This window comes from Heterodontus francisci, chromosome 5 (assembly GCF_036365525.1).
Source record: "Heterodontus francisci isolate sHetFra1 chromosome 5, sHetFra1.hap1, whole genome shotgun sequence".
Taxonomy (NCBI): Eukaryota; Metazoa; Chordata; class Chondrichthyes; order Heterodontiformes; family Heterodontidae; genus Heterodontus; species Heterodontus francisci.
The window spans coordinates 193,617,462-193,635,744 of NC_090375.1; the positions used below are offsets into that span (position 1 = coordinate 193,617,462).

At 42.8% G+C, this 18,283-nt stretch overlaps 1 protein-coding gene across 1 annotated transcript in view; it reads right to left on the reverse strand.

Moving 5' to 3' along the window:
* mtbp (MDM2 binding protein) overlaps positions 1-18,283 on the reverse strand; it is a 142,723-nt gene that overhangs the window by 63,561 nt on the left and 60,879 nt on the right. Inside the window, exons 13-14 of the mRNA XM_068032555.1 lie at positions 13,892-14,005; positions 3,738-3,902 (exon numbers count right to left, since the gene is read on the reverse strand). Coding sequence (XP_067888656.1) covers positions 3,738-3,902; positions 13,892-14,005 — 279 coding nt within the window. The remainder of the gene's footprint in view (positions 1-3,737; positions 3,903-13,891; positions 14,006-18,283) is intronic.

The following is an 18,283-nucleotide window of genomic DNA, read 5'->3' on the forward strand; positions in this document are numbered from 1 at the left end:
TTTTTTCTCTGAGGGTCGTGAGTCTTTGAAACTCTCTTCCTCAGAAGGTGGTTGAAGCAGAGTCTCTGAATATTTTTAAGGCAGAGGTAGATAGATTCTTGATAAGCTGGGGTGAAAGGTTATCGGGGGTAGGCGGGAATGTGGAATTGAGGTTACAATCAGATTGTCTAAGATCTTGTTGAGTGGCGGAGCAGGCTTGAGGGGCCGAGTGGCCAACTCCTGCTCCTAATCGTGTGTTCGTATGAGAGCGATAGTTCCTCTGGAGAGTACAGCCAGAGCCAAGTCCACAGCTGCTTAGCTGTACGGGGTGGTGGGGGTAGCAGGAGGAATATTGGGAAAGCAATGGTGATAGTGGAACAGACAGGTGCAGACATCAATCCAGGATGGTACATTGCATTCCTGGTGCCAGGGTCAGGGATGTCACCAAGCGGCTGCACAACATTCTGAGAGGGGGAAGGTGAACAAAATTGCAGCCGTGGTTCATATCTTCATTACAGTACCAATGACAGAGGCGGAAAGAGGGTGAGATTCTGCATGTAGATTTTAGGGAACTAGGAAAGGAATTAACAAGCAGGACTTCAAAGGTAGTAATCTCCAGTTTACTTCCAATGTCACATGCTAGGGAGCATAGAAATAAGAGGATAGGGCAAATGATTACATGGCTGGAAAGATGGCACAGGAGGAAGGGCTTTAGATTCCTGGGACATTGTGGAGATTGGACCTGTACAGGCCAGAGAGGTTGCACTGAACAGAGCAATCTGCAATGTCCTGCAGGGTAGCTTGCTAGTGCTATTGGGAAGGGCATAAACTAACTTGGCAGGGGGATGGGAACTAGGAGGTAACAAGGTGCACAGAGAATTGGGAAAGACGGACACCACAGGAGTAAGAAATAGTAAGGTATTAGATAGGGTCAGAGTAAGAGGAAATGCAATAAGGTCTAAGTTGGGTTTACTCCATGTATGTGAACACAGGAGTGTGCTAAGTAAGGTTGGTGAGTTGCAGACACAGGTAGACACATGGGAGTATGTTGTTGTGTCAATAAGAGACTTGGCTCAAAAAAGGACAGCACTGGGTACTAAATGTTCCTGAATACAAGGTGTTCTAGAAAGATAGGCAAAGAAAGAAAGGAGGGATGGCAGTATTGGAGAGCAAGGTTGTCCTAGAGGGGTTAAGGACAGAATCCATTTAGTTAGTGTGAAGAAATAATAGAGGTACCATTACGCTACTGGGTCTGTTCTATTGGCGAACTAGTGGGAAAGATAATAGAGGAACAAATCTGCAAGGAAGTTACAGAGACATGCTAAAAAATATAAAGTAGTTATAATGGGGGACTTCAATTATCCTAATATAGACTTGGATAGTAACAGTGTAAAGGGCTGAAAGTGGGAAGTTTCTGAAGTGTGCTCAGGAGGATTTCTAGATCAGGAGGTATATAGGTATATATATCAGTAGGTAAATAAGAGCAGCAAAAAAGTTTAAGAGTTTGGCAGCCAACATAAAAGGAAATCCAAAGGTCTTCTGTCAACATATAAATGGTAAAAGGGTGGTAAAACCAGGAGTAGGGCTGATTAGGGACCAAAAAGATGATTCACGCATGGAGGCAGAGGGCATGGCTGAGGTACTAAATGAGTACTTTGTATCCATCTTTAGTAAGGAAGATGATGCTGTCAAAAGTCTTAGTGAAAGAGGAGGTAATTGAGATACTGGATGGGCTAAATATTGATAGAGGTATTAGAAAGGCTAGCTTTACTTAAAGTTGATAAGTTACCAGGAGCAGATCAGGTGCATCTGAGGATACTAAGGCAGGTAAAAGTGGAAACTGTGGAGGTACTGGCGATAATTTTCCAATCCTTAGGTACAGGGGTGGTGCCAGAGGATTTGAGAATTGTAAATGTTATATCCTTGTTCAAAAAAGGGTTAAAAAAAAAAAGGGTGTAAGGATAAGCTCAGCAACTACAGGCCAGTCAGTTTAACCTCCGTGGTGGGAAAGCATTTAGAAACAATAATCTGGGACAAAATCAGTCATTTGGACAAATGTGGATTAATTAGGAAAAGCCAGAATAGATTTGTTAAGCGCAACTTGTATTTAACTAATTTGATTGGGTTTATGATGAGGTAACAGAGAGGGTTGATTGAAGGTATTACAGTTGCTGTGGTGTGCATGGACTTCCAAAAGGTATTTGATACAATGCCACATAACAGGCTTGTCAGCAAGGTTGAAGCCCATAGAATAACAGGGACAGTGGTGGCATGGATAGGAGGTTGGCTGAGTGACAGGAAACAGAGAGTAGTGGTGAAAGGTTCTTTCTTGGACTGGAGGGCAGTATATAGTGGCACTCCCCAGTATTAGGACCACTGCTTTTCTTGATCTATATTAAATGACCTCGACACAAAACTTGGAAGTATTGTGAACTGTGAGATGGATAGTGATAGACTTCAAGAGGACACAAATAGACTGGTGGAACGGGTGGACAAGTAGCAGATGAAGTCTAATGCAGAGAAGTGTGACGTGATGCATTTTGGTAGGAAGAACTAGGAGAAGCAATATTAAAAATAAAGGATACAATTCTAAAGGGGGTGCAGGAACAGAGGGACCTGTGCATAAATCATTGAAGGTGGCAGGGCAGGTTGAGAAAGCAGTTCATAAAACATAAGGGATCCTGGGCTTTATTAATAGAGGGATAGAGTACAAAAGCAAGAAGGTTATGTTGAACCTTTATAAAACACCGGTTCGGCCTCAACTGGAGCACTGTTCAGTTCTGGACATCGCACTTTAGGAAGGATGTGAAGGCGCAGAAAAGATTTAAGAGAATGGTTCCAGGAATGAGGGACTTCAGTTTCATTGATAGATCGAAGCAGTAGGTGATGTTCTCCTTAGAGAAGGTTGAGAGGAGATTTGATGAGGGGACTGGAAGAGTAGATAGGGAGAAACTGTTCCTGTTGGCAGAAGGATCGAGAACCAGAGGGCACCGAGTTAAGGTGAATGGCAAAAGAACCAAAGGCTTCATGAGGATAAGCTTTTTTTTTTTAAAACGCAGGGAGTGCTTAGGATCTGGAATGCATTGCCTGAGAATGTGGTCAAGGCAGATTCAATCAGGGCTTTCAAAAGGGAATTGGATAATCTGAAGAGAAAAGATTTGCAGGGCTATGGGGAAAAGCAGGGGATGGGACTAATTGAGTTGCTCTCACAGAGAGCTGGCAGGGACACAAAGAGCCGAATGGCCTCCTTCTGTATTGTAGCTATCCTATGGTTAAATGATTCCAACAGAACAATCTAGCTTTCTGAAACCCTGTGCTCATTTTGCTCTTTTCTGTATTTTTCCTCATATCAGACTTCATTCTACAGGAATCCCCTGAGGCTGAAGGCTGCCAATTACTTGATCACTTATAATTCCTAGTACATTGCTGAATGCTAGGTCTAAGAGGTCTGGCTATCTATTTCACTTATTGTCACAAGCAGACATCTCCCATTGACTTTATCTTTTCATTCTCTTCTCTGTCAAGGTAATCCTTATTCTATCCAATTAACTGCAGTTTAGTTCTAAAGATACAAATCATATGTACTTTTAAATAGCATTTTATGCTACAAAAACCAATTAATGATGGAAAGGAGGCATCATAGACATTTAATTATTTGTGCAATTCAAATCTCCAGGAAAGAGCATAGGATTATTATAGATGCACAATTTTATATTTTATTTTAAAAAGACTGAATTTCTACACAAAATATAACTCACCAGCGAGTTTAACAGCTTCCTCTTCTTTCTGACATATGTTGGCCAAAGTGGTGCTTGGTAGGTTCTTGCCATATTGCCTGAAGTACTGTTCTCTCACCAAGGTTAGCAATGCCTTCAATTCATTGACTGGAATTAATGAAGGCTTTTTACTCATCTGCCTGCTTTCTGTAAAAATAAAATAAAGCAAAGGGTAATTATATTATAATATAGAAATGGCAAAAAGGATGTATTTTTTGTATAATATTCATTACATTTCAATGCACATTGACAATTTGACAATACAATGCCAAGCTTCTATTGTGGGTTGGAGATACAAGTAAATATTTCATCTAAAACAATGTACCGAATTCTTTGCAAAAAAAAAACAGTTTACCCACAATATTCCACGGTTGATCAAGACTGTTTAGAGGCAACGGTAACATTATAAATCCACATACCAGGAGTGTAATATTATGATAGTCTTGTAATCTTTAAATCACACTACATCAACAGTAACAGCTTCATGATCTTTAACTAAGCTACACTGAACTATGTAGAACATTTGAACATGGCTTAAAGCCAAAATGATGATAGGCTGGTTAACATCAAATCATATCAGCTGACTGATAGCATCCTGATACACTGATGCATTTAAATTTTATTCAACCCTTTAACCATACAAAATTGTTGAAATGTTACTCATTTTGAATTAAGAACATAAGAAGTAGGAGCCCTTCGAGCCTGCTCTGCCATACAATGAGATCATGGCTGATCAACTACTTCAACACCATTTTCATGCACCACTGCATATCCCTTGATGTTTTTAAAATGTAGAAATGTATTGATCTGTCTTGAGCCTACAACGTCTGAGCCTCCACAGCCCTCTGGGGCAGGGAATTCCAAAGATTCACCACCCTCTGAGTGAAGAAATTCCTCCTCATCTCAGTCCTAAAATGCCTCCCCTTATTCTGAGACTGTGTCCCCTGGTTGTAGACTCCCAAGCCAGGGGAAACATCCTTCTTGAATCTACCCTGTGGAGCCCTGTAAGAATTTTGCATGTTTGATTGAGATCACCTCTCATTCTTCTAAACTCCAGAGAATAAAGGCCCAGTCTATTTAATCTTTCCTCATAAGACAATCCCTCCATCCCAGGAATTAGTTTGGTGAACCTTTGTTGCACACCCTCTATGGCAAGTATATCTTTCCTTAGGTAAGGAGGCCAAAACTGCACACAATACCCCAGGTGTGGGCTCACCAAGGCGCTATCTAATTGCAGTAAACATCTCTACTCCTATACTCAAATCCTCCTGTAATAAAGGCCAACATACCGTTCGCCTTCTTAATTGCTTGCTGTATCTACATGCGAGCTTTCAGTGACTCATGAACAAGGACACCCAAGACCCTTTGAAGTTCAACACTTCCCAGCCTCTCACCATTTAATAAATACTCTATTTCTTTTCGGAGTGACTCCGAACAACACAGAGCATGCGGAGAGCAATCAGTGACATCATCAGTGTGTGCGAACATTTGCCAGCTTGCCAGTACATATGCGCGTGCCATGTCACCACACAATGACATCCACACCTCTCAATGGCCGCGATGCCGCCTCTATTCCCTCTAGCGGCACAGTGGCGCAGTGGTTAGCACCGCAGCCTCACAGCTCCAGGGACCCGGGTTCGATTCCGGGTACTGCCTGTGTGGAGTTTGCAAGTTCTCCCTGTGTCTGCGTGGGTTTTCTCCGGGTGCTCCGGTTTCCTCCCACAGCCAAAAGACTTGCAGGTTGATAGGTAAATTGGCCATTATAAATTGTCACTAGTATAGGTAGGTGGTAGGGAAATATAGGGACGGGTGGGGATGTTTGGTAGGAATATGGGATTAGTGTAGGATTAGTATAAATGGGTGGTTGATGTTCGGCACAGACTCGGTGGGCCGAAGGGCCTGTTTCAGTGCTGTATCTCTAATCTAATCTAATCTAACGATATCCCGCTCCATTCCACTTCGCCACTACTCCCCCCTCGGCTGCTCGCTTCCCACCTCGTGGGGATCCCCCACCCTGGGCTGCTCGCTTCCCGCCTCGCGGGGATCCCCCACCCTCGGCCGCTCGCTTCCCGCCTCGCGGGGATCCCCCACCCTCGGCCACTCGTTCCCCGTCTCAGCATTTGTTCCCTCGACCTCTCGCTCCCCCACCTTGGCTGCTCACTCCCGCTTCCTCCGTCAGCCGGTCACTGCTCACCTCGCCACTTCGGTCGCTCATCTCCCACACAACCCTGTTGCTTCTCCAGGCGGCGAGGCAGGGAGCAAGTGGCTAAAGGGTGACGGGATGGCGTGGGGAGTAAGCGGTTGAAGTGGCAAGGCAGGCAGCCAGTGATCAAGAAGTGACGGGACGACGCGGAGGTGGTGGGGAGGCAGGGAGCGAGCAGGCATGCGCATGAGGGTGCGCAAAGAGGAGTGGAGATGGTGGGAGGGAGCGGAGTACTGTTGGGGTTGGGATGGAGGTGAAAATCGCAGCCATTGAGGGGGTTTGGGTTTAATTCTTTATTACTGGCAGCTGCCAAAATGTCATAGACAGTGATGTTTCAGTGGATGAGGCCGCATTTGGACACGTGCCAGTATTGCACCATCTAGTGGTGGCATTCAGTTCTTCCTACCAAAGTGGATAACCTCATTTCTCCATCTGCCACATTTTTGCCCACTCGCTTAGCCTCTCCTAATCCCCTTGAAGCGTCTTTGCATTCTCCTCACAACTCACTTCCACCTAGTTTTGTGTCATTAGCAAACTTGGAACTATTACATTTAATCCCCACATCTAAATCATTGATACAGATTGTGAATAGCTGGGGCCCAAGCACTGATCCTTGCAGTACACGACTAGTCACAGCCTGCCAACCTGAGAATGACCCATTTACTCCTACTCTCTGTTCTCTGTACATTAACCAATTCTCAATCCGTGCCAGTATATTATCCCCAATCTCATGTGATCTAATTTTGCTTACTAACCTCCCGTGTGAGACTTCATCAAAAGCTTTCTGAAAATCTAAATATACCACATCCACCAGTTCCCCCTTATCTATTCTGCTAGTTACATCCTCAAAAAACTCCAACAGGTTTGTTAAACATGACCTTCCCCTTCATAAATCCATGTTGACTCTGCCCAATCCTACCATTGTTTTCTAAGTGTCCTGTTAACACATCCATTACAATAGATTTTAACATTTTCCCTACGACTGACGTCAAACTAACACGTCTGTAGTTCCCTGTTTTCTCTCTCCCTCCTTTATTAAATAGTGGGGTTACATTTGCTACCTTCCAATCTGCAGGAACCATTCCAGAGTCCGTAAAATTTTGAAAGATGACCACCAATGCAGCTACTATCTCTCCAGACACCCCTTTCAATACTCAGATGTAGATCATCAGGTTTAAGGGATTTATCTACTTTGAGTCCCAATAATTCCTCTAGGACTTTTTGTTTTACTAATATTAATATCTTGCAGTTCCTCATTTACACTAGTCCCTTGATTCTCCATTATTTCTGGGAGGTTTTTAGTATTATCTTCCATGAAGACAGACACAAAATATTTGTTTCCTTTCCCTGCCATTTCCTTATTACCCATTATAAATTCTCCTGACTCTGCTTGCAATGGACCCACATTTGTCTTTGCTAATCTTTTCCATTTTACAAACCGACAGAAGCTTTTACAGCCCGTTTTTATGTTTCGCACTAGTTTACTCTCATTCTGCTTTCCCTTTTTTAATCTTTTTCTTGGTCCTTCTTTGCAGAATTCTGAAATGCACCCAATACTCAGGCTTACCATTTTTTTTTTGCAACTTTATATACCTCTTTCTTTGCTCAAATACGGTCCTTGATTTCTTTCTTTAGCCATTGGTTGGAACACTGTTCTAGCTGGGTTTTTGTGCATTAAAGGAATGTAAACTATGTATTAGTTCTTTAAATGTTAGCCATTGCCTGTCTACCATCATACCTTTTAATGGAGTTTCCCAATCCACCACAGCCAACTTGCCCCTCATATCTTCATAGTTTCCTTTGGTTAGATTTAAGACCCTGGTTTCTGATTGAACTACATCACTTTCAAACTTAATGTAAAATTCTGTCATATTATGGTCACTCTTTCCTAAAGGCTCCTTGACAACAAGATTATTAATTAGCCCTTTTTCATTGCACAATACTAGATCTAAAATAGCCCAATCCCTAGCTGGTTCCTCAATGTGCTGCTCGAGAAAACCATCTTGCATATGCTCCAAGAATTCATCGTCCACAACATTAGTACTAATAAAGTTTACCAATCTATTTGTAGATTGAAATCCACCATGATTACCGGATTACCCTTGCTACATACACCTCTAACTTCCTAATTTATACAGAGTGACATTACCACTGCTGTTTGATGGCCTATAAACAACTCCCACCAATGTTCTCTGCCCTTCGTTGTTTCTTACTTCCACCCAAACTGATGCTATGTCTTGATCTTTAGAACCAAGGCCATCTCTCACTACAGTACAATGCCCTCTTTAATTAATGGAGCTACCCCACCACCTGTTCCCAACTTCCTGTCCTTTCTGAATGTCACGTACCCTTGGATATTCAGGTCTCAACTTTGGTTTCCTTGTAGCCACGTCTCTGTAATGGTTATCAGATCACACATATGAATTTCTATTTGAGCTGACAATTCATCTGTTTTACTGCGAATGATGCAGGCATTCAGATACAGAGTCCTTAATTCAGTTTTTACTGTTTTTTGTAAACTCTGGCCCTATCTGCTGGCATACTCTTAAGTTTGCAATCACTGTCCCTTCCTGCCATACTCTGATCATCATTATCTTTATTGCTACCTTGATCTTTTGCCTTATTTCCTTCTAATTTACTAAATCTTCCCCTACATGATCCCTTCCCCCCTCTATTTAATTTTACGCCCTCTCTACTTCCCTAGTTATACGACTCACTAGAACACTGGTCCCAGCACGGTTCAGATAAAGTCCGTCCCAACAGCACAGCCCCCACTTTCCCCAGTATTGGTGCCAGTATCCCACGAATCAGTCTTTAAACTATGCATTTATCTCTCTAATCCTATTTACCCGATGCCAATTTGCACGTGGCTCAGGTAATAATCCAGAGATTACTTTGAGGTTCTGCTTTTTCTGCTCCTCATTATCCCTATGCAGAACCTCTTTGCTAGTCCTAAGTACGTCATTGGTACCTACATGGGTCATGACCACTAGATTCTCCCTCTCCTACTGCAAGTTCCTCTTCAGCTCTCAGATGTCCAGAACCCTGGCACTGGGCTAGCAACTCAGCCTTCTGGACTCTCTTTCTTGGCTACAGAGACTGTCTATCCCCTTGACCCTACTACCACTACATTCCTTTTAACTTCTTCCACTTGAATGGCTTCCTATACAATGGTCAGTCTGCTCATCCACACTACAGCCCTTGCTCTTGTCCATACAAGCTGCAAGGATCTCAAACCTATTGCTCAATTGCTAGAGCTGAGGCTGCACCACTCCCACCTTCTCAATCCCCTTACTTGCCTGACTCTCAGTCACACCCTCCTGTCCCTGACCAAATCAGACGACCCTATCCTAAGGGGTTGCCTTCTGGAAAAAAGTGTCCAGGTAACTTTCCCCCGACCAATTGCAATGTCTGCAGCTTGGCCTCCAGTTTATCTACCCTGAGCCAAAGCTCCTCAAGCCACAGACACTTACTTTGGATGTGATTGCCATGGATTGCCACGGCATCCAGGAGCTCCCACATCCTGCAGCCACAACACATCACCTGTCCTGCCATCTTTATTGGTTTAGATTATTTTTTTCTTAATTAATTTATATATTCTGCTCTTCACTGAACTCCCTCACTCACCAAACCCCTGTCTTCACACTCTGTGCACTCAAGCAACACTCAGTGCAGACCATTCTGACAATGATATAAAATTTTCCAAATATAATGGCCTGGATTTGGCAATCAGCGGTGAAGCACGCATTTCCCTTTTCCTGACAGAAGTTTAAATGTGGTGCCAAATCAAGAGGATCTCCAGACATGCAGCAGCAGTGATATCAGCAAGCTGATAAGCAGTCAATCACATTGAAGTAGTCTCATAGACAGCAAACCACAAAGTTCAAAACTAGGTGATACCTTTCAGTTTTAATTTAAATTTTTAGATAGCAAAATAAATGATTACCATTGGATTAAGATAGAAGCTAAAATAAACATTAAAAAATGCTTTTCCAAAAGTTTAAGTGTGGAATTTTTTTTATTGAGAAATTTGGTATTCCATAAATATAAAATTAGCTTCTTGAGGCCAATGAGGGTGTTTAGTAGTAATTAGATTAGATTAGAACATTACAGCGCAGTACAGGCCCTTCGGCCCTCGATGTTGCGCCGACCTGTGAAACCATCTGACCTACACTATTCCATTTTCATCCATATGTCTATCCAATGACCACTTAAATGCCCTTAAAGTTGGCGAGTCTACTACTGTTGCAGGCAGGGCATTCCACGCCCCTACTACTCTCTGAGTAAAGAAACTACCTCTGACATCTGTCCTATATCTATCACCCCTCAACTTAAAGCTATGTCCCCTCGTGTTTGCCATCACCAACGAGGAAAAAGACTCTCACTATCCACCCTATCTAACCCTCTGATTATCTTATATGTCTCTATTAAGTCACCTCTTCTCCTCCTTCTCTCCAACGAAAACAACCTCAAGTCCCTCAGCCTTTCCTCGTAAGACCTTCCCTCCATACCAGGCAACATCCTAGTAAATCTCCTCTGCACCCTTTCCAAAGCTTCCACATCCTTCCTATAATGCGGTGACCAGAACTGCACGCAATACTCCAGGTGCGGTCTCACCAGAGTTTTGTACAGCTGCAGCATGACCTCGAAACTCGATCCCCCTACTAATAAAAGCTAACACACCATATGCCTTCTTAACAGCCCTATTAACCTGGGTAGCAACCTTCAGGGATTTATGCACCTGGACACCAAGATCTCTCTGTTCATCTACACTACCAAGAATCTTCCCATTAGCCCAGTACTCTGCATTGCTGTTGCTCCTTCCAAAGTGAATCACCTCGCACTTTTCCGCATTAAACTCCATTTGCCATCTCTCAGCCCAGCTCTGCAGCCTGTCTATGTCCCTCTGTACCCTACAACATCCTTCGGCACTATCCACAACTCCACCGACCTTAGTGTCATCCGCAAATTTACTAACCCACCCTTCTACACCCTCTTCCAGGTCATTTATAAAAATGACAAACAGCAGTGGCCCCAAAACAGATCCTTGCGGTACACCACTAGTAACTAAGCTCCAGGATGAACATTTGCCATCAACCACCACCCTGTCTTCTTTCAGCTAGCCAATTTCTGATCCAAAGCTCTAAATCACCTTCAACCCCATACTTCCGTATTTTCTGCAATAGCCTACCATGGGGAACCTTATCAAACGCCTTACTAAAATCCATATACACCACATCCACTGCTTTACCCTCATCCACCTGTTTGGTCACCTTCTCGAAAAACTCAATAAGGTTTGTGAGGCACGACCTACCCGTCACAAAACCGTGCTGACTATCGCTAATGAACTTATTCTTTTCAAGATGATTATAAATCCTGTCTCTTATAACCTTTTCCAACATTTTACCCACAACCGAAGTAAGGCTCACTGGTCTATAATTACCAGGGCTGTCTCTACTCCCCTTCTTGAACAAGGGGACAACATTTGCTATCCTCCAGTCTTCCGGCACTATTCCTGTCGACAATGACGACATAAAGATCAAGGACAAAGGCTCTGCAATCTCCTCCCTAGCTTCCCAGAGAATCCTAGGATAAATCCCATCTGGCCCAGGGGACTTATCTATTATGAAGATAGTACACAGTTAAAAACACAGTTATACCTCATTGAATAAGGTGTAACTTTTTCAAGGGTTTTACAGAGAGACTAACAACCTAAGAGTGGAAATTCTCATCAATTCAATTATTTTCCCACTGATTGCAGTCTGGAGGAACCTCAACAGCACGCCTGCTGGAGAAGTGTAGAATCACTGACAGCAACTTCTGGATTTCCACATTATTTTGCACATGTGCAGAACCCAGAAGTAGTTGTGAGTTTCCATAGAGTAATGGTCGCGAATGCTGACAGTTTGGCCGTCATTACCACCTTAAACCCCGGCCCAATGATGTCCAATTTCATATATTTCCAAACCAGTAAAATGACCAACAGCTTTAAAAAAAAAGTAACTCAAACATTCCTGAATATGGGTCTACCTGCAATTTCAGTTACGACAAACAAATGCAGCACAGACTGGTCATAAGTTAAGGTGCAGGTATTTATACTCTTATATCACAAAAGATAATGATAAAAATTGGAGCTTTTCCCGCATTTCTTAGAGAAAATGCAACTTGTTATGCATATGCATTGCTACTCTCAAATACTAAAAAAAAAAAGGCTGTTAAAAAGCATATCAGATCAGAGAAATATAGGAACAGAAGTAGGCCACTCATCTCAAGCCTGGTCTGCCATTCAATGAGATTTGGCTCCATCCACCCATCTTGGCTCCATGTCCCTTAAAACCCCTGGATAGAAAACATCTATGAATCTCAGATTTAAAATTGTTAACTGAGCCAGCACCTACTGCTTTTTGGAGGAGACAGTTCCACACATATACCAACCTGCGTTTGAAGAAGTGTTTCCTAACTTCTCTCCCGATTGATCTGGCTCTGATTTTGAGAATATGTCCCCTTGTCCTCGACTCCCACCAGTTAAAAAATGTTTCTCTCCATCTACCTCATCAATTGCTTTCAAAATCCTAAAAACCTCAATCAAATCACCCCTCAACCATATATACTGGAGGGAATGCAAACCTAGTTTATCGAGTCAAAGAGTCACTGTGGCACAGAAGGCAGCCATTCAGCCCATCGAGTCAATGCCATCACTCTGTAGAGCAATCCAGTCAGTCCCACTCCCCCACTCTATCCCCCTGGCCTTGCAAGTTTATTTCCCTCAAGTGCCCATCCAATTTCCTTTTGAAATCATTAATTGTCTCTGCTTCCACCACCCTCGAAGAGCGAGTTCCAGGACATTACGACTCGCTGCATAAAAAAGTTCTTTCTCACATTCCCCCTGCACCTCTTGTCCAAAATCTTTAATTTGTGTCCCCTAGTCCTTGTACCATCAGCAAATGGGAACAGCTTTTCTTTGTCTACCTTATCTAAACCTGTCATTATCTTGTACACCTCTATCAAATCTACTTTCAATCTCCCTTGCTCCAAGGAGAACAACCCCAGCTTCTCCAACTTAACCTTGTAGCTAAAATCCCTCATCCCTGGAACCATTCTGATAATCTCCTCTGCACTCTCTCAAGGACCCTCACATCCTTCCTAAAGTGCGGTGACCAGAACTAGATGCAACACTCTAGTTGTGGTCTAAGCAGAGCTTTATAAAGGTTCAAGAGAACTTCCCCTTCTTTTGTACTCAATACCTCTATTTGTGAAACCCAAGATCCCATATGCTTTGTTAACTACTCTCTCAATATGTAATCTCTTCTCAAAATCCAACCCTTGCAGCCTTGGTAACATTCTGGTAAATCTGCACTACACTCTTTTTAAAGCCAATATATCCTTTCTACAGTGTAGTACCCAGAACTGTACACACTACTGCAGATGTGGTCTAACCAGGACTTTGCATAGCTGTAGCAAAACTTCCTCCCCTTGTATGTGCTAGCCCTTTAGTTCTAATGTCTAGCATTCCATTAGGCGTTTTGATAATGTTTTTCTACCTGACCACTACTTTTTCGTGATCCATATACATGAACCTCCTCTGTTCCTATCTTTTATCATTTAAAAAAAACACTCAGGTTTATAATTTTTTGCTCCAATAGTAACTTTTAAAAAGGAATTGGATAAATGTTTGAAAAAGAAAAAAATTGCAGTGCAATGGGGAAAGAGCAGGGAGTGAGACTAATTGGATAGTTCTTTCGAAGAGCTGGCACAGGCATGATGGACTGAATGGCCGCCTTCTGCGCTGTATGATTCTAAGACTGGGGTCAACCTTAACCCACATCTGATAATCAACAATATACTCATCATTATATCTTGCCAGATTTAGTCACAATTGTTTACTGGATGTTTACAAGATTCAGAGATCTATTGCACAATACACAAGACTTACTCAGAAACTCTCTTAAAGCAAGTGTTCGAACTTGGGCCAACTTCTTCTCCCTGTGTACAAGCTGCTCTCCAGTAAGATAAGGCATTTCTCCGAGAAGCTCTTCACCATCACACTCTGCAGATGAAAACATGGATTAACACAATCAGCAGCTGCCAGTTTCAGTATTTTTGTCCTTTATCATTAATCAATTAATTTGTTCTATTAATTAGCTCACATAACCAATTGAGTGTTAGCACTTATGCAGAATACAATTTAAAAAGGAACCCCACACACTGATGTTTAATTCACTTTTTCTAAACAGTCTGATGACCAACAGGACGGTGGCGTGGTGGTAATGATTGGTTATCCAGAGGTCCAGCTAATGCCCTGGGGACACAGGTTCAAATCCCATCACAGCAGCTAGTAGAATTTAAATTTCATTAACTAATAAAAATCTGGAATTGTAAACAAGTCTCAGTAATGGTGCCACGAAACTATCAATTGTCGTAAAAACCAATCTGGTTCACTAATGTCCTTTAGGAAAGGAAAACTGCCGTCCTTACCTGGTCTGGTCCACGTGACTCCAGACCCCCGGCAATGTGGTTGACTCTTCACTGCCCTCTGAAATGGCCTAGCAGGCCACTGAGTTCAAGGGCAATTAGGGATAGGCAACAAATGCTGGCATTGCCAGCGATGCCCACATCCCATGAAAGAATTTTTTAAAAAGTTTGTAATTTTAGGCAATAGGTGGTAGAAACTTACTGAAAATTGCAAAAGAAGAGGTTAGTGAGCACTCGAGTGGATATTTTTATATTTTCCCCAGAAGTCAGAACATATCTGTATGAATCACATTTTTAACAGCAATAAAAAAGAAATATGCTTCCTTCAGTATTGCTGAGTCAAATTCCTGGAAAACTCTACCTAACAGCACTGTGGGAGTATCTGCACCACACAGACTGCAGCGGTTCATGGTGGTGGCTCACCACCACCTTCGCAAGAGCAACTGGGGTGACAACAAATGCCGGCCTTGCCAGCGACATCCACATCCCAAAAAATGAGAAAAAAAACAACTTAGCTTTACAAAGAATTAAAGCTGAGATGTAAAATTATGCTACAGATGTACAGTTTTCTTAATTTTACAGATCCACATTACTGCAAACCTGTCTCACGAGTCTAAAATTCACACAAGGCACAGCACCAAATAAGGATGATAAACTCCAGGCCAAAGTGTACCCTTTCTAGGTTGGAAGTGAAGTGTTTGGATTGTCAATTTCCTACAACATTGTATCATGTGACACAATAGTGTAAGATTTTCAAGCTCCATGTTCCTACCAGGAACACAAGAACTTCCAAAGATGCAGCTGAACTTTCTGCATTAAAGAATATGACTGCAGACTGCTGGGGATGAAGTTTCACATCCTTCTTTACACCATCAAACTCTTTCTCCAATTGTATTACTGCCTGAAACTCTGTTGCACCCTAAAGGTCATATGCCAAGCTAACCATTTTCTGAACCAAAAATTTCTACAACACTCATTAGGCTATGGGAAATGTATAATTTGACCACCGGCATAGAGTCAGAGAGATACAGCACTGAAACAGGCCCTTCGTCCAAAGAGTCTGTGCCGGCCAACAACCACCCATTTATAATAATCCTACATTAACCCCATATTCCTACCACATCCCCACCTACCCTCAATTCCTACTACCTACCTACACTAGGGGCAATTTACAATGGCCAATTTACCTATCAACCTGCAAGTCTTTGGCTGTGGGAGGAAACCGGAGCACCCGGCGGAAACCCACGCGGTCACGGAGAACTTGCAAACTGGTAGTACCCAGAACTGAACCCGGGTCGCTGGAGCTGTGAGGCTGCGTTGCTAACCACTGTGCCGCCCCATAACAGTACAATTTTCTCAAGTCTTTGTGCTCCCAGCAATCATGTAAATGGTGTGCTAAACGCATTTAAGACTGAAGCATATTAAATTATTTTAAAGATAGGAACCCATTAGTTCATAATTTGTGACTAAAAGTCAACTTCCCCTGGTTTCAAAGTATGCAAGATGAACCACCTAAAATATGATCCCAGTAAGGGTCAATAATGGTGTTCCTAAAGTTGGCCCAGTGTCCCTGGACTAGGCAGAGGGGAAACAAAACTCCAAGGGCATGCGCTCGAAACTGCTATCTGTAAATGCAAATCACTGGCCGGTAGGTGAGGAGGTGATCATCAGGCTGAACTGTAATGACCTCCATGATCAACTAACACTCACTGCACAATCCCACACTGCGGAATGAATGCTTGGGTGAAGCAAAGAAGAATCTGTGGGACTATATGTTAACAACAGTCAGAGCCTTCAAGAGTGGACAACCACTCAAGAGTGAATGCAGCATTTAAAAAAAAAGATTGAACAGGTAGTTTTGTGAGTGATTATCTATAAATCATTACCACATGGTAAAAAGCTGGCAAGTTGTTATTTTGCCTCAAGCTTTGCAAAGCAAGAGAAACTCCCTGTACAATTCTCATCTCACTAATTCTGCAAATACCTTTTGAAACACTGTCAGGTTACCTAACGATTCAACATTGTACAAACCCAATAATCATACTCTTTTCAGTAGCCAATGCACATGCATCATTTGACATTTGGTTAGCATGGCAGCGTGCCAAGTAACTATTAACTCACAAGTCTATTATAATCCAATCATGTTCACATTTAGCTGTACATAAATACTTTATAAACTTGGACTGTATTCTATAAATGAAAATACAAAAGCATAAACTAAATAGGCTTAGTAAAATGCCAACTTGTGGGAAAGGTTCGCTGCTGCTCTAACAGCTTGGTAACAAACAGCAAGAGCAAAATGGCAGTCCAAGGGTCTTGAAGTTACTCCAGTCGAGACTGGTCAATTGCAGATATTATAAGCCAGTACTTGTTTCAGAAAGCAATTTAAAGCTGAGAGTTAATCCATTGAAGTGTGCACTGGGATGTGAACTTCGAGCTATTTTCTATAATTACATTTGCTCATAAATCGACCATAAAAAAAATTAGCCTCAACACTGAGTTGAGTTAATCTCATACTTGTACAATGTTTATACTGGAGTAAAAGTGGGGTGACTTGGATAAATTGGCATTAAAAGAGGGTCAAAAGATTAAAAAGTATTTAAAGCCTGATGGCAACAAGCACACTACATAATAAGATGGATTCACCTTTGCAATTCTTGATCCCAGCTAGACACTTCCCTAAACATATGTTTTAACTTTAAAACTACACCAGGCGAGCCAGTTCAAGGACACTGGTATAAGCCTTCAAATATAATCATGCGGTTTCCCTCTTAGTTTGTGAATGTGCATAGCTGGGAGGGGTGAGAGGAAGAATATACAATGGCCCAGATTTTGCAGTTGTAATGATGGCAAAACTGTCTGTGTTTGCTGTCATTACCCTGTGAAACTGGCAGCAATTTCTTGAGTCCACACATATGCAGTTAAGCACAGAAATCTAAAAGTTGCTGTCTGTGATTCCCTTTTCCTTCACGTGCTGCATTGTTGAAGTGTCCATGGATGACAATCTTTTAGCAATCACTGAACTGACGAGAACTTTGCCTTTATGCTCTAATATTGCTGTGAACACTGAAGAATGCCTGCAGAGTCTCATCGACAGGTTTGCGTCTGCCTGCAATGAATTTGGCCTAACCATCAGCCTCAAGAAAACGAACATCATGGGGCAGGATGTCAGAAATGCTCCATCCATCAATATTGGCGACCACGCTCTGGAAGTGGTTCAAGAGTTCACCTACCTAGGCTCAACTATCACCAGTAACCTGTCTCTCGATGCAGAAATCAACAAGCGCATGGGTAAGGCTTCCACTGCTATGTTCAGACTGGCCAAGAGAGTGTGGGAAAATGGCGCACTGACACGGAACACAAAAGTCCGAGTGTATCAGGCCTGTGTCCTCAGTACCTTGCTCTACGGCAGCGAGGCCTGGACAACGTATGCCAGCCAAGAGCGACGTCTCAATTCATTCCATCTTCGCTGCCTTCGGAGAATACTTGGCATCAGGTGGCAGGACTATATCTCCAACACAGAAGTCCTTGAAGCGGCCAACATCCCCAGCTTATACACACTACTGAGTCAGCGGCGCTTGAGATGGCTTGGCCATGTGAGCCGCATGGAAGATGGCAGGATCCCCAAAGACACATTGTACAGCGAGCTCGCCACTGGTATCAGACCCACCGGCCGTCCATGTCTCCGTTATAAAGACGTCTGCAAACGCGACATGAAATCGTGTGACATTGATCACAAGTCGTGGGAGTCAGTTGCCAGCATTCGCCAGAGCTGGCGGGCAGCCATAAAGACAGGGCTAAATTGTGGCGAGTCGAAGAGACTTAGTAGTTGGCAGGAAAAAAGACAGAGGCG